The following is a 22,643-nucleotide window of genomic DNA, read 5'->3' on the forward strand; positions in this document are numbered from 1 at the left end:
ATTCTGTCAATGTTTTTGCAGATATGCACCACCAAAGCTAGCGAAAGCAGGTTACATTTTCAACAAACTAACCCCGAGAGTTGAGATTAAATGTGCCGTTTTAAAAGTTGTATTATGTAAAAAATGAAATTTCAACTTATTTTTGAAAAAAAAGGTAAATGTCTTCACTGTTTGGGTACAAGTATATGTGGCATGACAAACATTCACGAAGGACATTGGTGATCATGCCAGGTAACATCAGGCTGACACAGCCCAAACAAGTCCTAAGCAGAGTCGCGTGACATTTCACAAAGTGCCTCATTCTGTCAGACGCACTTTACACCGCCGTGATAAATTGCATTACTGAAAGACAATAATAAAAAATGAAATAAAAATTCCTGCCAAGTGTCACACTCATAAAGGGTTCCCCGGGCACCCTTTAATAAATTAGGCGCGAGTCAAAGTTTGTGGCGAGGCTTTGCCTGCTCAAAACCAGTGGGATATACGGTACACACAATGCAAAGCGCATGCAGGCATCCGACACACCGGTGCATGCGTACGTGGTGTGGAACGCCGGCAGTGAGGAATCGAGCTCAATTCAGCCGTCCTTTGCTGGAAATTCTTACCAAGTGCTTCAGCTCCCTCTTGTCTAGGAGGGGCCTGGGCCCAGCGGGCTGCATCTGGCTAACAAGCTGTGCCGCCCTCTCGCTAACGCCCGTCGAGTACATCCGAATGTACGACTGGCCTCGCCGAACGCCAGCCCCAAATAGGAGGAAAAGCCAAGGTGGAGGATGTTCATCAGGAGGAAAGGGGGGGGGGGCAGGAAAAGGGAAAAAAAATCACAGAGAGCAGAGTGGGATAAAACAAGGCAAAGGAAAAAATACAATGCAAACAATAGAAAAGCGTAAAGTGTGTGCAGACTGAACAAAGAATTATTGATGCTTGAATCAAAGATAAACACGACAAAACATAAATAGATCAGAAACTTTAAAATATATTTTTTTTTAACTCACAGACATTACACACAACCATAAAAATGTGATAATACAAGCATATAGTATTCAGTGATGGGAACAGACTTGATGCTGGTTAGATATTAATGAAGACTCAGTGCAGTCCAAGGGAATTAGTAAGTAACAAATACACACAAAACACTAATGAGCATGGTCACAAAAATAAATTAAATTTGGCTGCATGATAGGGGGCCTGACATGGTATTTATTTTCACAAGAACATGCCTCGATATTATTTTCAGGCCGACTGACATTGTCAAATTGCTTTTGTGTTGTCTTGCCAAGTATACGCACGCAGCACGGCAAACCATCAACAACTACGGAGTACATACCACACCGACTTATGACAGATGCATGTAGGTCGCATTGCAAATGAGCCAATGGATTTATGGAGCAAAGCACACTGAAGGGTTTAATTGCCACTGTAAAATACTACGAGGTCAGGCTCACCCAATGCCTATCAGTGATTCAACAGAGGCTGCTACCTTGAGCATAGGTGTCAAATATTCACCACCTATTATGGGTAGCTTTTTTTATTCCAGAATCTCACGAAACACCCCTACCCCCCCATTACAAATCTACCAGGGAAGAGGAAAACTAAAGTTAAAACAATGACTGGAAGGCTAGAAAATAACAAAAACACTGAACAATGGAGGTGGCCAGGTGGCTCAAGGGGGTACAATACTACGTCAGAGCCGGAAACGCTGGGGCGCTGGGATCTAACCCAGGTTTCATCCATCTATGGTTAAACTGGTTTCTCATGTGTTTAACCTCAGTCACTAATGAATGAGCAAAAACGAAAATCATCAGGTTTCATGAGTTTTTTTGGGCTTTTTTCAGTTCTTAGAATTAGAACAAAAATCAGTTCCATTACTGTACACTATGCGGGGAATGTGGGAAGGTGCACCAATCGGTATGGGCAAGAGGCCTACAGCAGTGACTCCATAAGTGGTTCTGTGATATCATTTGAGAAATGGTCAATGCTTGCTGGGAGTCCCAAATGCTTGTAAAAATTGCTCGTGACATCTCGACATCACAGTCGGTACATACAGTACTTGGTAAATTAAAGAATGAAATATGACACAAACCAGAGATAATGTTGCTTTCAGGATAATAGCCACTGCTATTTTTGAGCATCATGCAAAACCTCACGCGCGCACGTTCGGCTTGGCCAGGTGCAGTTCAACCCAGTTCATTCCCTTGCAAGCCAAGACTCCACCGTGCAGCGCAAGGCTCGATCCGAAACTCAACGTTGTACACGGCACGGCACGCTGAAGGAGTCTGCCCTGCCCACGCCAGTTGTGTCTGACACAAACTATTCAGACTTATGTTCAGGGTAACACTGGAAAAAGGTTAACTGAGGCAATTGTCTACTTATTTATTCAAGAGATTAAATTAAACCAACACAGAGTAATACACCGCACAGAGGAGTTCGATATATTCCAACAAGAAGCCCATGCTGGCTAGAGTTAATAAGTTGACTCATTTCACTTAAAGATAACTTTAAAAAGGTAAACAGTCACACAGACAGGGCCATTTGTATTCTGTATAGATTATATTTCATTCCATAGCAGCAGGGAGATCTGCTGTGGCAGCGTGCAAGAATCACACCGATTAAAAAGAGCATTGGCAAATATAAATAAACTGTAAACACCTCCATTCGCTGTCCCTACAATAACTCCCATAACACCTCAAAAATGAATTCCAGGTCAAGTGATAAAAATAAAGCTTTTAAATAAAGCCGTTATATATATAAACTGCTATAAATGCCTGACATTTGGCAGTTGTTATTTAAGAAAGCTGGATTTAAAAGTCAATTGATGTTTGAAAGAATTAAACATTATTATTTTTTGTGAAACAAGATTTAGTGTTATTATTGCCACGTTCTTAGGCCATCTCAATAGCCTAATACAAAAAATGTATGTTTGGTCAATCAGTCAAATAGTAATTTTAGAATGTTATACGTACACACTGTTCTAAATAATCCTAGAGAATGTTACTATTATATCAATATGACATTATAAATAACAGAAACAGGACCAATTTTTTAAATAAATTTGCCTTAAATAAAAAAAAATCCACAAAATTGGCAATTTCCATTGAGTGACATCAGACGAGGCAGAATCAGAAAATACCACGTCCTTTAAAGTAAAGTGTCAAGAGGAAGTCGAAGACTTGGCGAATGCATCACTACAGAGCTCCTCGCGTAATTTGGCCATTCCATTAATCTCCACCGGTGCCATTCCTGAACAAACACGGAACACCCAAGCAAGCACTTCCAATATGACTGCTACCTGTCTGCGGGTGGCGGCAGTGGCGACCGTGCTTTCATTGGGAGAGAAACGTTTCTGTTCATCAAGAAAACAATAACAAACGCCCCCATACGTTCGTTTGTTTTCGGAGCCATTCAACGACGCATCAAATTCATTCTAAGTCACTTGTAATCCGTTATTAAAATACCCGTAAACATAATCCAACCCACCGACAACCAAATTAAAAAGATATACAAGTGTTGAACACAAAATGTCTGAAAATGTTACTGTGATTATTTACCTTAGGACCTCTAACATGACACAAATTACTGTTAAATATGCAGACGACTGTTACGCATGTATGACTGTAAGTTCCACAACAACTTCAAAACAGTCACGATGTGATGGAGCCAGTACTGTTACTGCAAGGACAAGCGAGTTATTGGAGTCTCTCAGAGGGTGCAGTGCACTACAGTTGGTGAAAAGGCAACTCTGATCTCAAAACGTTGTTCAATTGTCTGCATTATCTTTATTTCCAAAATTGGTGTCAATAGGAATTCAACAAATTGTATTTATCCCAGTGACAACCACGAATGATATTCCTCATCTCTTTTACAAGAACGGGAGTGACAAAGAGACTACGGCACCAAAAACAATGTCTTGCATGCTCGTGTCAGGGAACCTTCGATGTCAGGGTCGCAATTTGTTGGAGAAATAGCCAAGCAGCTGTCAGAATCAAATCATCGGCTTTACACAAACCGAGTGGCGAGTGTGTATCTATCAGGCTACGCAGCCATCCCCGCTTGCATGCAAAGTATCAATTGGGCCTGCTACCAAAGCATCCAGGAATGGCATAAGTTGATTATTTTTATTTCAGTCCAGTATATATTGTATGGTGGGTAGTAGATGGCAGTATACAAAATACTGTATATTGTTCTCTACATCTATGGCGCCACATCTCCACTACCCGCCTTCACCAACCCGCACTGACCAGCATGGTGAAGTAGGGTCAAATATCCCTCAACGCACGGCAACGGGAAGCCATCATCCAGCAGCCGATTGACAAGAGGTTCGTAATAAATGTACATGTACTCTGCAAATAAAGATGATCTTGAGTTGCCCCTTTCAGTGACTTAACCACTTCCTGCGAGAGACGGCAAGGGAAGGGGATGAACACTTTGCCTGGCGGCGGGAGCCACGCGCGGGGCAGTGCGGCACACTTCCTTCACACGCATGCCGGGTCACCTGCGACTTGTCCGACTGCCCCTGGAAGAGGGCGGCCAGGTGAGATGCGCGCTCGCTGATGCTGGGCTGCTGCTCGGCAGGCAGCTGATCGTAAGAGCTAATCACAGCAGGCAGCTGCTCGTGCTGGCGGGTCGACGCAACGAGCAAAGGGGTCAGGGCGGCGGATGAGTGTGGGGACCCGTGGAAAACTCATTAACTTTGATTCAAGCAAAATGCCACATTTATTTGAGGACAAAGAACTATAAGATGCAAAGGGCTTTTCAGGAGTGCTGCAGGGAGAAATGCATGTTTGGAAAATCGGAATGGCCACATTCTCCCCTAACACAGAGATTGTGATCTAAGCATTGGTCACCATGAATTATGAGCATATATTTTAATACATTATCTATTGAAGAGGACAAAATGTGGCATGCCAGCGAGTTCAAATTTCTGGATCGGCTTTTCCTGGGCGTTGGAACAAACTGACGGTGCCGATGAACTCCACAGAACGCATCCAAAAATGGAAGCATCCTAAGATGACTCATCCATAGAAAAACACACAAAACTACATGTGTTTCTAACTAAATGGGGTGTATAATTATGACTGTACCAATTTTGTAATGTTTTGCATTCATGTGAGGAGGACCACATTCCAGTACATTTTCAAATTACTGGAAATACAAAAAGGCATTGGTATCCTTCACTTTGCGTTAATTTAATATCTAAATACTGTACATCAATTTTTTATGTAATACCTATTTTCAAGGTTGGAAACAATGTTTTGAAGTGCATTCCATCAGGTAAACATGACGAATTTACACATAAGACTATAAAATATATATCAGGTACAGAATACTTATAAGTACATCTACACACACACACAGCGACACACTGCGCTTGTTCAAGCATGTGTGTGTATAACATGCAGTGTCCTGCACATAGCACAAAGTGCAGATGAGTAGCACTATGTATAATCAGATGTTCAATTCAGACTAGCCTCCTAACATTAGTAGAGATACTGCATGACGGATTAGTAGCCTCGCTACGTCCCGATGGACACAAAGACATTACATCGGCATAAATAAAACCGCATGCTGTTACACATTCCCTGAAAGTGATCTCAATGCTGAAGAATTCACAATTATGTAACTCGGGTCACAAACAACGCATTTACCGGCCTTGTCTTCTCACTCCTTTTGAAGTCCTTTTCCCACTTTCTGAGAAAGTATTTACTCAGTTTCTAAACACAGACCAAAAGTAAATAAGGACAAGGCTCTTAAAAAGCAGTATTGTGGAATTCATTTAAAATGTATCATTCACACGGGCCAAGCAAAGGCACAAGGAGTTTGTGAACACACACTAATGTGCACACTTACAGCTCAACACGACTATGACCATGCATTTACTAAAGATCAGATACAAACTAATTTTGCATTGTTGTGGAGCACTATGGCTTAAAGATGGAGTGTTCTTCCCATTAACATCAGGTAACACAGCAGCATGTGTTTAAACAACCTTGGCTGTGCCGATGATACTCCAAAGGCGGAAACTGGTGCAGAGTTTCTTAATTATACAAATACCGCTGTCTGTCTGGAAAGTCAATAGGCCAATATTATGAAAAATCTGTTTAATGTGTGGAGAGGCAGATGGTGCCCCACTTACTTATGCCTCTATACATAAGAGACAGGGAAAGTCACAATCTCTGCACATTCACAACTTGGACAACTTCAACACCAAATCACGCTCACAGGTCAGACAATGCCCATCTCCGTTCTTTAACTGAACTTGTGGGAACGGGACGCAGAGGTTGGCAGTAATCTCACGCAGTGTCACAGCGATACTCAAAGTAGGATCTCAAAGCAGCGCATTCACATGCAGCCGTGCAGCAGACGCACACACCATGTGCACAACTCCAACAATAAACACATTACGATTGCAAGCGTCAATATTTAACCGACACAAAACGCTTTTTTTTAAGTGATAAAAATAATAAATTATTATCAGTCACCAAAAGGGGATACGAACAAAAATAAACATTTAAAAACAATAAGACATGAGTGCCAGCTGTTAGTAACACTGGTTACTGTGGGGTCTTCATGCACAGCAGGGAGAGTAAACAACACCACTGCTCCAGGCACACAAGGGAACCATACGGCCTTCTAAAGACGGACACGAATGATTATTCATGAATAGAAAACTGAAATTTGAATTTGTCCAGTCTCTTCCTTAAAGTGGTGTTGTTAATACAAGCATGCTCTGCCTAAAAACTAACTCGTCTAGCCCAAGAAAGTCGGCTTGTCTTTGAGTGATTTCCAAAACGAATAATTTCCACTTGAAAGAACAAAGCATTCCACAGTTGCCACTGACACATTTTTGATGATCATGTCGGAACAGACATGTGCCTGATTAGTCACGGAATGTATTGCTCTTTGTCCTGGCAAACTCCCCTGGATTCAATTACAGACATGTGAGATTTGCAGGAGAAGGAACATGATTTCCAGAACTATTATGTCCTTGTGATGTTTCACTGCAAGCTGATAATGGCAGAACGCATTGTGTATCGAGCACCTGTAAATCAGCTCACCTGGCACAAATGTCAGGTGTCAAGGTAAACTGTGACGCAGACTACTGGTCTTACTGGGCACCTGTTGTAGACAACCTGACATACAAGAATCGTCATGTATAGTGGTTCCAGGTGTGCCGGCCAATTGCCATAAAGGCCACCTGATACAGTCGACATGATATGTATATAGCTCGAACACAGGCAAATGGAAATACTGGCTGCACTGCCGAGCAATTAATTATGTTCGTTTCTCTACGCAAGTCTTGCCGAGTCTCAAGATGCTTTTTTTAGGGTCCTGCTACGTTTTTGCAGAAGGGTACGGTGTTACTCTGTGTAATCCTAGATGAATAATTTGCAAGCGACTGTTGAACATTGGAATGTTTGTCCAATACCAGTTACGTTGTACATTTATTTTTGCCTGGGTTCACTGGTATTTTGGTGTACTATTTTACACTGGCAGTCCTTCAAAACATGAGCACATAGAGATGGCTGGGTGGCCCAGGAATTATAGCAATAAGCAGGTGCTGGTTTTATGAATACAGGCAGTTACCCATTACAAAACTAGGTGCTCGAGTGTAGTAAGTTGATGGTTTCGGTAGCAGTCATGATGGTTTCGGCCAATCACCAATGACTACCCAAATATTATGGCAAAAATTCTAGTTTGGAGAATTGATAACAATTTAGTCTGACAACCATTCCAAAAGCATCTCTGCAACAAGGCAAGTTGAAAGGGCAGCACCCTCAGTGCGAATAAGACATCATTTGAAGGGATCTCAGAAGTAGTTCAGTAATATCACCTTCCACAAGCCATTTCTTCAACACAAGGTAACAACACACAGCTTGGTGTACACTCGGAAACTACACTTTGTCTCAAGACATGATGATGGGACTATTGGAATAACTTTGGCAAAAAAATTAAAAAAATGTTATTCAACAAACACACGTGCACACACGCAGAGGACAGCAGACGTCTCTGTTAATACCACAGCACGTTAGGGTAGAACCAAAACTCATGCTGGGACAGGCAGAACCTGGCTCCGAGCCTCGGGAGGAGTGGCGGCGGGGGAGGCGCCCAGCATGATGATTTTCTTGGGACACACGCGAGGAGCCCGGGCATAGATGCCCTTCACATCGCAAGAGAGCGGTGAGAGAGACAAGTGTGAGTGGTGCCCCGTATTGGCACGCACGCACGCACGCGAGCACGACTCAACACCAAGTTGCCATCAAGGGCAAAATGTCTCCATATTCCAAATACACAGCTCCAGAACCGCGTGAACAATCACACGGTTCGAGTGCAGTAGACCCAGAGCTTTTGCTCGTAACACTTCTCAACACACATTAATTGCTAAACAACATGACATTGACATTACACAGCGCCATAAAACTGAATGTTTTTATTTAGTTCTGTTAAAACATTCTTGGCAAAATTGTTTTATTTCCGAGCAAACTTTTAGAACTCTGCTGACTGAATCCAGCGCCAAGATTGTGAAACTCCTGCAAATCGTATCATGACTAACAAAAAAACACGACTTTTCTAATTCTAAACGATAAACAAATCCCAGTGTTCTTTTTGAGCAAACACACATTGTTGGCACGTTTTTTGTTTTCATGTAATAAACTACAAATGTATTTATTCAATGTGGACATTGACAATGAGCATGCATCTGGTCAGGCGGTGGATGGGAAAAGATGGGGGGGGGGGGTGACTTCATGAGCATTCAACATCACAGCAAAGGCCTCCTCACTAATGGCAAGATTGGAAAGGCACAAGAGAAGTGTAAGGTAAAGAGAAACAAAGTCACTAACAAGACTGCCAAGGGGAGCCCATTCATGGATAATGAGTTAATGAATGAACCAATGATTTTATTTCAGGCCGTTTGATCAAAATCACCTTACCTGATGGCACACAGGCAGAGAGTTTGCCCGAGATAGCTCCTTGCGCCGAGTAGAAGGAGGCGGAGCTACGCGCTCCATGTAGGGCAGCATTATGCTCTAGTCCAGAGACCAGCAGAGGAAGGGAGGACGGGCCGGGGAGATTAAAGCGCAGAGTAGCAGCAGCAGAGAAGCACGTCCCCTTTCAAGAGCAACAGTCAGGGCAACAGAACCGTAAAGGGCACGAGCAGACGACAGAGCAATGCAGCAGGGACATGGGACGTCAAACAAAAACATCGCTCCGATACAACTGAAAGGCGACACACGTTCCTCCTAGTTGCTGTAGATCATCTTTCAGCCAAGCGACCACTGAGAATATGTCAGTGGTGCATGCTTATGAAGCGCAGGCTTAGGGCATGCAGCACTTGCTTAGAGCTATGTTATTGGCTGCCATTTACTTAATCCGCCAAGCCTGACAGTGCTGTGACAACCCAGGGTGGATTTCAGGAGAAAGGGGCACAAGTGTGTGTGAATATGTAGATTTAAATGCGTTGTCGGTCTATCAAAATAATTGTCGATTTCCCCCCCCCCCCCCCACCCACAATGCCTCAAGCAAACAAATACAGAATTATTAAAATCAGCCACCTTCTTATCATCATCTGAATGTCGCCATCTTACTGTCGCATACAACTAAATAAGCCACAACCTAGTGGCAGAACAGTGATCCATCAAAAATACCAAGCCATTCCATGCTTTAAAGTGGAACATCTAAAACAATTCACTGAAGTATGAATGCGAGACATGGAGAGACAACAACATGCGACCTGGTGGGGGGGTGGGGGGTGTTGTGGAAATGAACATGCTAGAACTGTACTCACAGGCGGGGCCACATTGACCTCGCACAAAATCACATCCAAGATAGAATCTTGTGGACCTCCAAGGTCCTCTCTTGTGCACGTGACCGACTCTCGTTCGATGTCTCACCCACCTGTCGCTTCAGGTTTGACTGCAGTGGAGCATTCTCCTCAAACTTGGCCAGGAGCTGGTTGGCCATGGACTTGACTTTGTTCTGATTTCCGGACACCGCGTCGGCACGCCTCTCTCCGTTGCCAACCCCCCAACGGTCCTCCCGCCTGGCCTGCATCTCCTCCTGTGAAAGTTCGCGCCAACCACAGGGAGTCACGCACTTGGCAAGCGCGGATCAAACAGAACGAATGACTCCACCCTGCCTGCTAGTGTACTAGATTGCAGTCGGTACTCCTGTGCCAGCTGAGATTGGTTCAAGGCTCCACAGCTGCTATCAACAGTTTTTGCACTCGTGACCGATTGTTTTTCAGTGTTTTCACGTGGTTGTTGCTATCTGTGCTGCCTGTGCTGCCTGTGCTGCCTGGAACTCCCTTCCCCTGGGCCTCTGCACTGCCAATGCCCTCTCCCCTCTTAAGTGCAAACGCCAAACATCCCTTTATTCCTCAACCTTTGACTAAACCTAACATCACACAGACTTTCCCCTCCCATGTTCTCGCGCATGTTCTAATCCTTTGAAGATTGTTAATTCAAACACTTAGATGTATTGTAATTTGCAAAGTCATTGAACAAATTTAATGACGTAAAGACATTCAGACTATTCATTCTTTATGCCTGGCTTTCAAAAACCAGGTACACAATGGAAATTAATCATCCAAACAAAATGGTCATGATTCAACGTCGACATAAATATCCAACATCTTGTAAGCCATCTCTCTCTTATAAACATCCATCGCGATAACTGTTCAACCAAAGCGCAGTACATATTTCCACCATCCTTGACACACTCGTTATCGTTGACACACCTCATCGGAAGCCTTTTGTCCCGTTCTGCGTCGTTTGCCGAGCCCATCAACCTCCTTCTCCTTCTTGTCCTGGGAAACACGTCACAAGCGTTGTTTGCGATGCAGGTTCATTTCTGACCTCTTGAGTAAACGCAAGCTCAGTGGTTAGCAGAAGTGCCTGCGATGGTTTCTCTTTACGAATCTCCCACATGCCATGCAAGCAATTTGGTCCAAATTTATTTCAGAAAATGTACTTCCATGAACTGTGGACGTGCTCATGACTTTACCTTTCAATGTCAAGCAAAATCAAACACTTTTTTTCTATCTGCACAAGCAGTGTGTTAATTTTTAAAAAATTTGAGCCAAATGGCCGCTTTCAATACTTTTCCCCATATACACATATTCTGTTGTGTTTTTCAGCTGCGTCCCTTTTGTTCCAACATTATAATTTATACAAAAACTACAACATAATAGATATCGGTCAAATTACATACATAATCCTACCTGCCACCTACTGTAAACCCTCGTTAACCGCTATTAAATGCCTTGTGCCACTGCACTTCCTCGAGCTTCCGACAAAGCCGTCTGTAATTTGCCTTCCGGCCAATCCGAATGAAAGCCACCACTACTCCCCACCTTGAATGTGCTGGCAGAGCACACAACTTTCACGGGCAGCCTTCACTCGCTCTCATTACCTGGATTCTTTAACAGGTGCTCTCAGATCCCCGGGCGTGCCCAAGCGGGATCTCTCTCTCTCTCTCTCACACGCCAGCGGGGGGCCGCGGGGGTACACAATAAAGGGGGGGGGGGCGGCTGGCGAGTTACCCGTGGCGTGCGCTTGCGGGAGATTGTCTGGCCCAGCTTGCTCAGGAAGGAGATGGGAGACTTGGTGGAGAGCAGCGCCGCCGACCTGTCATCCTCACCCATGAGCTTGTTGTACTCTGGATGTGTGCGGGAGTGAGGGGGTCACATGGTAACAATGTCACAGCGTCGATCACGGTCGTCTTCGTTTAATCGTTGTCCAGCCGGCGCCGGGGCTTACATCATTCTCGCCCTGCCGTTAAAGAGCAATCTCCATCACGATTTTGGTCGTGCACCACTCTTGTTTCGTTTTAGTTCAAGCCTTAAAACTTACATTTTTGGAAGGACATCTGGACGCGAGCCCTATTTAAAAAAAGTGTTTGTGCTTGGCAGTGGTTGACTGGTGCCTGGGTATATTGTTACGACTAGCTGAGTATAGTTTACAATATTTGTGAAGGATATTCGTACAGTAATGTGCCTTGGAGTAGAATGGTATGAATGTGATTAAATTTTTCTACTACTAAGTTTTATTACTTCACTAAAACCACATTATTCTAATGGAATGAAAACTTTTTAAAACCAGTCATTGGCAAACATTCTGACACGAAAATGTGTAAGAGACAATTTTTCAGACAATAATCCGACTTCCGAGGAGCTGCAAGAGGATCATTACTCCCACCATGTAGTTGGAGACAGCATTTGGCTATGTGGTGCCATAAAAACAATGTCAAATTAGAGAATCAATTGATATGTAAATAGGCTGCATGAGCAGAAATGAGATAATAAACAGGCCCCAATCACATTTCCTGTATGCGCTTTTAAACCACATCCAACAGTTTGCCATATTCTAGATTTGAAGCTTTCGTGACTGCAAGGATTCATATTCTTAGGTTTTTTCTGTAAAGACACGTAGGTAAAAAATTTAAATTAATAAAAGTTAAATAAAAAATAAAAATCACGACGTTTCGGGGGCAACACAAGCTTCCGTCTTCAGGTGGAACCGTCACAGCACGATAGCTGTATCAAGTAAGAGAAATTCCAAAAAAACGGTCCTTGTATATATTCAACCAGTCTACACAACAAAGGCTCATTCCTAACAGCATGCTTCAGCCGCACCGAACCTCACAATAATAATATCCAGGGCCTACCTTGGCTCCTCCCACCCTCAACCAGTATATATACAAGGACTGTTTTCTTGGAATTTCTCTTACTTGATACAGCTATCGTGCTGTGACGGTTACACCTGAAGACGGAGGCTTGTGTTGCCTTCGAAACGTCATGATTTAATTTATTTGTTTTTTCTACGTGACTTTACCGAAAAAACCAAAGAGTATGGATCCTTGCAATCACGAAAGCTTCAAATATAGAACTGGCCATATGCTCAAAGAAGAATTAAAAAAGCGTATTAACACGCACACACAGATGCTGCTGTAGGGACACTTAGGAGGGAGAGCGCCACTCCATATTGAGACAGGGATGCGTTGGAAAAATAAATGGAAGTGGACTGTACCACGCACCAGCGGGAGGTAGCGTGTCACGGAACATCTCGTAGAACTGCGAGAGGTACATGACCATGCTGAGCTTGTCAGGGTCGGCCACACCCGCCACCTCCTGCCCCGTGATGATGGGGGAGATGCCGAACTCGCGCTCCGCCACGTCGAAAGCCAGCTGGTTGTTCCCAGCGACGTTGCGCTCATCCAGGGAGTCGAAGTCACTGCGGACGAACAGAGCACGCGATGCCTTCACACGCCCACTCCACGGTTTGTGCCAAGGGTTTTTCTTAAGTAATCATTTTTTTCCCTCGAAGTCACTGCGAAGGATGAAATACAATGCCCGTTAAATCCCGTTTCCCGATTCGTGGATGATATTTGTTTGTTCGATCTTTTCCCCCAAAACTTTACTTCGATCGTGTTCTCAAATTCGCGCCGTGAGTCAACGTACTCATTTGGAATGCTCATGAGCAGTGCACCAACCTGTGCATTAGAGAATGCCTCGTGGAATCAGAGATCACAAAACCGCTGCCAAGATGTCTTCATGTTACTTTGGGTTAAGTTACTTTTTATATATTTATTTCTTATCGAAATGGAAACCCTAAGTTTAACACATGTGTTTTTTTATGAAATCATTAGAGGACTGAGACCAACAAACTCAATATACATGAGAAACTGGCTTCATAATGGCGTAGCTGACAGAATTAGAAACCTCTATTTCACAGGATGCGGCTCAGTGCTCAGAGCCTTAAACCAACCACCCACCTCGATGAACAGTGTTTAATAATATATATCGATTTCATATTCCTCATCTTCATATTCCTCATCTTACTCTCGTATTTAATAGTCACATCTGCTGTATAAAACGATTAGTACACAACATCACCAATGCTGAGGTGAGAGCATTCTGGGTAACAAATAACAAATCATAAGGGTTTTTCCCCTTTTTTCTGGCAACAAAACTGAAACCTTTTTACAAGGATTCATGTCTGCATTAAGCACAATATTTGCAGTCAAAATGCAAACAAAAAACACACTCTGATAATATATGCATTGTCCTTGAAACTGATTGGTCCACACCAGAGACAGCTTTCTTTTGAGCCTAGTCTTAAATGGTGCTCGACCAGATGATGCCAAAAGAAGTACGGCTCAAAGTCAATGCACTATCATCAAGTACACTATCAAGTGCATTGTCTTTGTTTGCATTTTGACTGCAAGTGGTTAATGCAGACATGAATTCTTGTAAAAAGGTTTCAGTTTTGTTGCCAGAAAAAAAGGGGAAAAATCCTATTATCATATTTTGGTACTGGCAAAGGAGGTCTAATGATGTAAATAACAAATCACTAACTTTCCATATCCATAATTTTGAGACACTTATATTCATGAGTTTTGGGTATGTGGGAGGGAAATGGGAGCACTTGAACAAAACCCACCACCCATACGAGAGAGATAATGCTGAGCAATACCATCTCCCCACTGTCCCACAGCCCAACCCTACAACGCCTATCAAGCCCTGGTGGTCACCCATCCAAGCAAACACCGACCAGTTTCTCAAATCCATTATATAAAATGATCACTGGAATGACCATACAAACTAATTATATATAGACAACATATATATGTATAAATACGATCAAATTTGACCGATGTTCATCGGTGCAGTGCGCGGACGAGGCCTCACATGAGGTCGGGCCGGTAGCGGTGGATGATGGCGCAGAGGGCCAGGCCGCTCTTCCACGAGCCGGTGAAGTCGACGACACGCACACTGCGGTAGCCCTCAGTCTGCCGCTGGCACCAGTTCAGCAGCTTGCTGGAACGCACGATCGAGTCTGCAGGGAACAATCAACGCGGACCAACGGGCCATACAGTCACTCTTGGTCTTGTTGACTAAAGCAGTCATCGATTGAGTCAAACGCTCTTAGTTATTAAATGGTGATGTGACGGACGCAATTCCACCCCCCTAATATTATCAGGTCAGCCAATTAATGTACTGATAATAGGGGTTTCCCCTTTTTTCTGGCAACAAAAACAGGTGTTAAGATGTTAAAACACCAAACTGAAACCCCTTTTACAAGGAATCATGTCTGCATTAACCACAATGCTTGTGGTCAGAATGCAAAAAAACCACTCTGATAATATATGCATTGTCTTTGACACTGATTGGTCCACACCAGAGACAGCTTTCTTTTGAGCCTCGTCTCAAACGGTGTTGGACCAGAAGGCGTCCTTATCGTAGTGCCTTAGTTTAGCTATTCTATTGTGTCTTAGCAGCTGAAGCTTGACATTCATTAAATATTTCACTCGGAGATACAGCCACCTCCGTGAGTCAGATTGCTAACTTAGCAACCAGTGTAGAGGCACTTCTACAGAGTTTTAATTGATTTTCTTTGACACAACATTCGAAGAAATATAATTCTTGCTTCAAAAATTCAGTTCAGAGCATATAGTTCAGTCGATAGATTTCCCATGGCAGAGGAAATGCACACATCGAGCACCACACTTTGGCTAGTATTGATGGAAAACACTTTTATTTTTCAAACGGGAACAGCCCAATATTCCGTCACGTACTACTAGCTCATGCGATGTGGAACACAAGCAACGCTCGTTCACTCTAAATGAGCGTTCGACAAAACTCTTGCTTGACAATGGAGAACAGCAGCATCCGAAGGGAACTGTTGTCTTGCTCGACCGCTCGCTCACCGTGCCTCGTGAGCCGAGAATCGGCCCCCAGCGCACTTTCCACGTCCATAGCGGTCTCCCGCGCCTCGCCCGTGTCGTACAGGTGCCGCACCTGGGGGAGGAAGCCACCGGTCTCTTAACACAAACCCTCACTTCTGTTTCACTCGGTGTGGCCTTTTAAAGCAAAACTTCCTGCCCAGAACGGTAATCCCCACGGATTATATTCTGACAACTGGAATGTGATTTAAAACACTTTTTTTTACTAAAACACAATCCCATCACACTTGAGGTTTATTCCCTTCAACAAGGCTGCATTAACAAGCATCAATACCCAACACAAACAGAAGCAATTCACGATTGGATGACGGTTTCCTCGCACCATGCGGGTAGTAGGGATACTTTGACCACTTTGGTTAATGTAGGTTGGTGAAGGTGAGATGTATAGAAGTGGGAGCATCGAAGCACAGAACAAAAATGTATTGGCTGCATTGTCCTCTTCTGTCAAGAGAACAATGCAGCCCCACAACAACCTATAATGCCTGTTATGCACGGCGATAGCCCATCCACGATCTATCTAGCCTCAACCGTTCTTACCATCTGATGCCTGAAAAGATTGGGCTGCATTCCAGATGATTTGGTTAGAGGTATGATATATGATGCAGTAATAGACGGGGCTTACATACAATATGGATACAATATGCACCTCAAGATCCTGTACAAAACAAAGACATGTAAAGTGTGAACGAGAACATACGAAGTCGACAGTGTATACACATTGAGCGCCACAACTTGGGAGGTATTGATGAAAAACACTTGTGGCTTTGAAACAGGAACGGCTTGATAACCCGACACGTGGCTTGTATTGGGCTCATAACGATTGTCCACGCTGCCCACGTCACGTGCCACCAGCTCATGGTATGTGGAACCAAAGCAAAGCTCGTTCATTCTAAATGAGCATTCCACACTGCGCATGGGCTATGAGGATCACCAATATTGCATTGCACTTCACGGATTTTGAATTAGAAAATCGGACCTGTTTAAACAAGTCTTTATCACGCCAACTGTACATATGTAATAATCCTTCCAGAGACGGCTTCGGAATCGGTCCTTTTATTTCCACTCCACAATACACTTTGCTCACTCACTCTCCGTTGCTGGCAGACAACGGAGAGAGGACAGACCACGCACCAAGTTCCCACCGCGCACGTGGCAACCCCAGCCCCCGTCCGCGCGTGACCCTGCTCTTGTCAGTTTCAGTCTGCTCCCGATCGTTCTCTCTCACTCGCTCTTAATACCTTCGTCACGTGGTTCCCCCAGCCAATCGTTCATGGACAGCTTCGACCATTCTCGATGGTTCCCTGTCAATCCCGGGACCACGCCCCTCATCCGGCTCCCCATTAGCTGGGGCCCCGAATGGCTAGGCCAATCACTCCTGATGACCTGTCGTGATGACGCATGGGCCATGGTCCCTATCTCAACCCTTATTGGCTACAAGCAGGACCGGCAAGCCAATCCCCACGTGAACCCTCTATGGCTGTTATTACACATATATTCAATGCGCCATGTACAAAAATAAATGCGTGTTAACACGCATTTCCCACGCGACTCATCGTGTGTAACGCTTAACAGAGGAAAACACATTCAGTAGACTGGTTTCACATCCAGTGTTCTATATTTAATGTTTAAAGCGCCGCACATGTTAAGTAGAACATTGCAATGCGTTTACCTGGCTGGCTCGCAGGAAGTTCAGGTTGACGTTGGGGTAGCGCGTGGTGGGATCGATACTGTACTGGCTGAAGTTCTTGTTTATGTTCTCAGGCGTTGTTTGAGGCAAGAGTCGATAAATGCTTTCTCTGCACGGGGATAAACAGACACCTTTTAACAACAATAACAGTAACATTTACAACGTGCAGGCAAGGTACATCCAAATCGTTACGAATGGGGAGAAAACAAAAAACGTGCGCGAACACGGAGTTCGAGGCATCTTCGTACCTTTCAGCTAAAACCTCCAGTGGTGGGGTGCCTTGGGCCCAACTTCGGATCATCCAGGCGGAATCGAATGCAGCAAGAAACCCTCGGGCACAGCCTGTGCCCATCGGCCAGAAAGGCTGGCAGCACAACCACACAGGAGGGACATGGTTGAATTACAGCCATGCAACACAATCATCGGATATAGAGCAAGCACAGTGGTGAAATCCACACTAAATGCAGAAAACTCACGAAGAATTTGTATAACACAACCACTCTGTGTGGGAGGTTACTGACTCTACTTCGGTGCCCTCATTCTGGAACTCCCTTCCCCTCCACAGTCATCCATCAACTCCCTGCCCTTGTCCAAGTCCAGGCTCAAAACCCTCCCTTTTCCCTCTACCTATGATTGACTGCCTCCATCTCTCTGTAAAATAAATTAGCCCACTATGTCTGTTTAGCAATCTGAAATGTAGTCGCATTTAGCTGCCATATAAATACATTGTACTGCACTGCAATTAAATGTGTGGGGCAGCGCTCAAATCGTTTATAATCTTCATCAGGTGGTGAGAATTCCTCTGACAGCAGTGATTCCATTCAAATATTTGCACATCCACTTTTGATTTCCCACAAAGTAATATTGATGTAGTAAGCTGATTGTCTCGGCCGACGCAACATGGCTGCTCAAATAAAAAACGTCACTTAATCTTCTTCTTGGTTTTTTCGGTAAAGTCACGTAGAAGGGAAATAATAAAATAATACAAATCAAACATAATAAAATACAATTCTCACGACGTTTCGGCCACAACGCAAGCAGCCGTCCTCAGGTGAAGAACAGGGCTGTCGCAAAGACAGCGTCTGAATGAACACCACCAAAAAATGTTTCACTTAAATTGGCTTATTCCTGCAATGTGTAAAAAATGAAATCTGTTGCATGCGATGTTCCCTTGGTGTGAATTGAATAACGGGGCTTATCCAAGCGGGTTTATAAATAACCTCGTAACGACATCATCATAATCATGATCTTCTTACGGAGGAACCGTCCTGTGCCACGACGCGCCATGTGCCGCATCGCCGAGCGTCTCACCTCCAGCAGGCTGTCACCGACGAGGGCGACGAGCAGCCGGTGGCCGTGACGCTCGCGCACGAGGGCCGCGTTCTCCGACGCGTACATGCACGTGAAGTCGAACATGGCGACATCGGGCTGCCCGTAGTGGTTGATGGCAAAGTCGAGCGAGGGCAGCTGGTGGTTGGTAGAGAAGTCGGCGGCGCCGCGCGCGTACTCCTGCAGCGCCTCCTGGTCGACGTTCTCGCGGGACAGCAGCATCTCCGTGTCGGGGTAGTCCTGCGGCGGACGCAGACACACACCCAGAGGGCACACGTCAGGGACTCGGGCGGCTCCTCTTCTGTTGGACGTCTCTGTCCTCAAGCTTGGGATTTTGTTTTTTTTACACAATGTCTGATTCATGCCCAAGGCCAAATCTCCCTTATCCAGGAGGCTCTGCGCTCAGGTCCATCGGATCTCGCAAGCTAAGCAAGGTATGAGCCTGGATAGCGCATTGGATGGCTACATTGTGGATAGGAAAGGAGAGTGCATCAAAATAAATTTGTTGTACTGTACTTCTATGCTCCTATGTATGCATTCCTGATCTGCACAAATCTACACAAACCAGAGTGGTGAAGTGATAAGTCAAATAAAAAATCCACACAGCCTTGGGAGGTTTTCATCCAACAGTGGATCGATCGATGCTAACGCATGTATTTATCTGCGGGTAAGTGCGTGGAAATCTGCAATAATTTTTGCTGATAGCCAAGGATGATAAGATCTGCCAACAGTGCCATATGCATTAACACAAACAGGAGAATTCACTGTGAATAGAATCAGAATCTTTATTTACACTGCAGGAATCCGATGAGCTATGAAGCTCTTTTTCACGGGTGTCCAGTATGGGCGGGTCAGCAAGTAAGTGATATTAGCAGCTGGTTTATGCGGTTTTGGGCTTCGGAGCGCTCGACATAAATCACATACATTTTATGAAACAACAGTCTTGTCCACCACACCTTTCGCCTATATGCCTGGGTTAGAGAAAGCCTCAAGCACAGCAGAGCAAGAGCAAGATGCATCTCAGCCAGCAGGGAGCTTTGGGGCTTTGTCTTTCCGCGCAGAAGGCATGGGCCACAGCCCTTTGGAGGTGCCATGGTGGCGAGATATAAACTACCCCGCTTGATATACAGGAAGTCGTGGGTTCGAGCCCGACCCTGACGCCTGTATATCTGGAGTTTGCATGTTCTCTCTCCCCGTGGTCGCGTGGGTTTTTCTCCGGGTCCTCCAGTTTTTCCCTCCACATTTAGAATAAACATGCCTTAAGAGTATTTGGCTGCTATACATTTCCACATAAGCCACTTTCGTTGAGCTATCACTTGTGGCTAGATCGCTTCTGAAAAAGAGCGATATAGCTCAGTGGGCCGTACATGGTAAAATAAAAAAAAGCTTTAAAATAGTTTAGTTAGGAGACGATGTCCTGCAACCGAGAATCGTCCCATCGCAGAGAGCCCTACATTCCACAGTGGAGCGCAAGACATCAGGCAGCCTTTGATATACTCCGTTGCAATTCCATTACTAATGGAGTCGAAACAAACGATAACGATGATGGAATCCCTTGCACAAGGAGAGCCTCACACTTTGGCAAGGAATGGCCTCGGATGATAACTTAACAGACGCATTTATAAATAACGCGATCTAACCCAAAAACCTTCATTATGAATTTACAGACCCGCTTCTGGAATCTTTCAAGAGGGAGGAGGAGGAGACCCCACCTGTAAGATGACTCCCTTCTCCAGGAGGCTCTGCTTCTTGGCCGTCATGACAAAGTAGTGTGTGTCATCCTTATAGTACACAATGTTCTCCAAGTCAATACCTGGAAGGGCAAGATCACGCAAATACAAATAAATAGATGTCAGACAAAGTTAAAAGTCGAGAATTGAAAAATTATGTATTTTTAGTTTTTCAGTATTATGAAAACCACTGAAATCTGTGACATTGCAAGACAGTGAGAGATGGTGATGACTTGTGGAGGCCTTCATCCAGTAATGGATAGATCTTGTTTTATGATTGACAGTTTTAGTAGACACAGCTTTGAGAACAACCGTTTTTATCTTTCGATGGAAAAAAAGAAAACATGCAAGGAAGCTGAGCAACTGAGAGGACTCATGTGGCATGCAAAGTGGGAGAAACGAGCCATCCTGTTTAGAGTTGCATCCCCCCCGGGTGCCCAGCATATCTGACAGGCAGCGCAGCATTTTTTATTTGAAACAACCTCGTTGATGTCACACGTTTACTCGACACACCTTCAAACACGCCGTCGCTGCAATGGCACAACTCCCAACGTCAGACGCAAGTCAAGTTCCTACTGCACGCACGCGGGAGCCACACCCGACTACCTCGATGGTGCACTCCTAAAACACATTCCTGCGGAGGGAGCTGGTAGGAACGTTGGGTTGCTCGGTCAATGGCCAGGCGTGGTGTATTCCGCAAATATGGCCGACTGTAAGGGTGGGCACAAGCCGGTGTGAGTAGGTTAAACGTTGAGTTTTATAAGGGCACCACGGGGTGATCAGCCCCTCCCAACTCAGCCCCACCCCTCCCACCCCCCACCCAGCCCCACCCAGCCCCTCCCCACCCTCCCCTCCCCACCCAGCCCCTCCCCACCCAGCCCCTCCCCACCCAGCCCCTCCCCACCCTCCACTCTCCACCCAGCCCCACCCCTCCCATTTTTGGATGCACGACGGACGGACACAATAATCCCATGTGGGCTGGTGTAACCAGGAGGTTCCTACCAGTAAAAATACAACATCTCGTCAATTAGCTCGCCAACTCCCACAGCTGTGCGCACGGGCACGGCGTGAGCTCGCCCCCGAGAGATGTGGAGTCAATTTGTGCAACAACCACCGCTGACTCTGCAGGGCCAAAAGTGGACAGGCGGGACCCCACGTGTCCTCGTTCCACGTCGAAGCAAGCCAAGAGCTGCGAGCACGACCCACCGCCTCCCCCGTACTACACCTCCTGGGGGCAGCCTGGACCAACGCAGTCGCCCTTAAATCCACATGTTCGCCAGCCGGTTTGTGTTGAGGTTCCATTACGCGAAAATGTATTGTGTGGCAGTTGCATGATTAATTAAATAAATAATGGCTGCCGGTGTGGGCGTATAAATAAGGCAAGGGGAATACAAATTAAGAATTGCCCAAGCAAGTAAGCAGCATCACCATAAAAATGCTGACCTCAGCAACCTTAAATAATGGTCAGCAGTAAAATCAGAATACATCATAAATAAATGTTGATATCTGCCCAGCTATGGCTGCTGCCCATAAATACTCTGGCTTTAATGAAATCAAATTTTATTGGTCTGGGACAAATGAGATTATCTATGCCAAGCTGCATGATGAATCTACTGTACCGGTTTCAAGTGGTGAAAATGTCCACAGCACAGGAGCATACCCTCCCATACCTTGTTTAAAGGAATAAAATATATAGCGTCTGGATCAAAACAGGTTCTCTCGTATTTCAATCAAGGCAAGGAATGTTGTTCTTTTTCATTACCACATTTTTTCGTCCACCAAAAAAGCTTTATTACCTCGGGCATTTGCTTATTAATATTAAAACATCTCCGGCCCTGTATTAATATAAAAACTAGATTCGAAGCTTTCGTGACTGCAAGAATTACTCTTTGGTTCTTTCGGTAAAGTCACGTAGAAAATAAAATCGAATAATAATAGAATACGAAGTTTCGATTGCAACAAGCAACCATCAGCAGGTAAGAATGAATGATAAACACAGACACGGAAACAACATAGGCAGACACACATGTTCCACACTTAACTTCTAATTTTGCAATCTTTGGAAGAACGTTAATCAACTAGGTTATGCGTTAACTGTGTGTTAACAGACCCTCTGTGTTGCATTGCATTACACTTCTTAATTTTACGACGTGTGCTTT

General features: G+C 44.8%; 1 protein-coding gene across 11 annotated transcripts in view; it reads right to left on the minus strand.

Moving 5' to 3' along the window:
- Positions 1-22,643, minus strand: part of MICAL3 (microtubule associated monooxygenase, calponin and LIM domain containing 3) — a 130,938-nt gene that overhangs the window by 67,262 nt on the left and 41,033 nt on the right. For 10 of the 11 annotated variants that reach the window (XM_078596817.1, XM_078596826.1, XM_078596825.1 and 7 more), the window contains exons 7-16: positions 20,467-20,567; positions 18,737-18,994; positions 17,674-17,789; positions 17,408-17,534; positions 15,703-15,793; positions 14,684-14,831; positions 13,030-13,226; positions 11,537-11,652; positions 10,733-10,801; positions 9,892-10,053 (exon numbers count right to left, since the gene is read on the minus strand). In XM_078596817.1, coding sequence (XP_078452943.1) covers positions 9,892-10,053; positions 10,733-10,801; positions 11,537-11,652; positions 13,030-13,226; positions 14,684-14,831; positions 15,703-15,793; positions 17,408-17,534; positions 17,674-17,789; positions 18,737-18,994; positions 20,467-20,567 — 1,385 coding nt within the window. Of the gene's footprint in view, positions 1-605; positions 720-4,489; positions 4,613-5,642; positions 5,709-8,062; positions 8,156-8,927; positions 9,024-9,891; positions 10,054-10,732; positions 10,802-11,536; positions 11,653-13,029; positions 13,227-14,683; positions 14,832-15,702; positions 15,794-17,407; positions 17,535-17,673; positions 17,790-18,736; positions 18,995-20,466; positions 20,568-22,643 lie in introns of all 11 variants that reach the window. The other variant, XM_078596827.1, reaches the window with a different exon arrangement.

This window comes from Lampetra planeri, chromosome 8 (assembly GCF_965212315.1).
Source record: "Lampetra planeri chromosome 8, kcLamPlan1.2.h2, whole genome shotgun sequence".
In the NCBI taxonomy this organism is placed as follows: domain Eukaryota; kingdom Metazoa; phylum Chordata; class Hyperoartia; order Petromyzontiformes; family Petromyzontidae; genus Lampetra; species Lampetra planeri.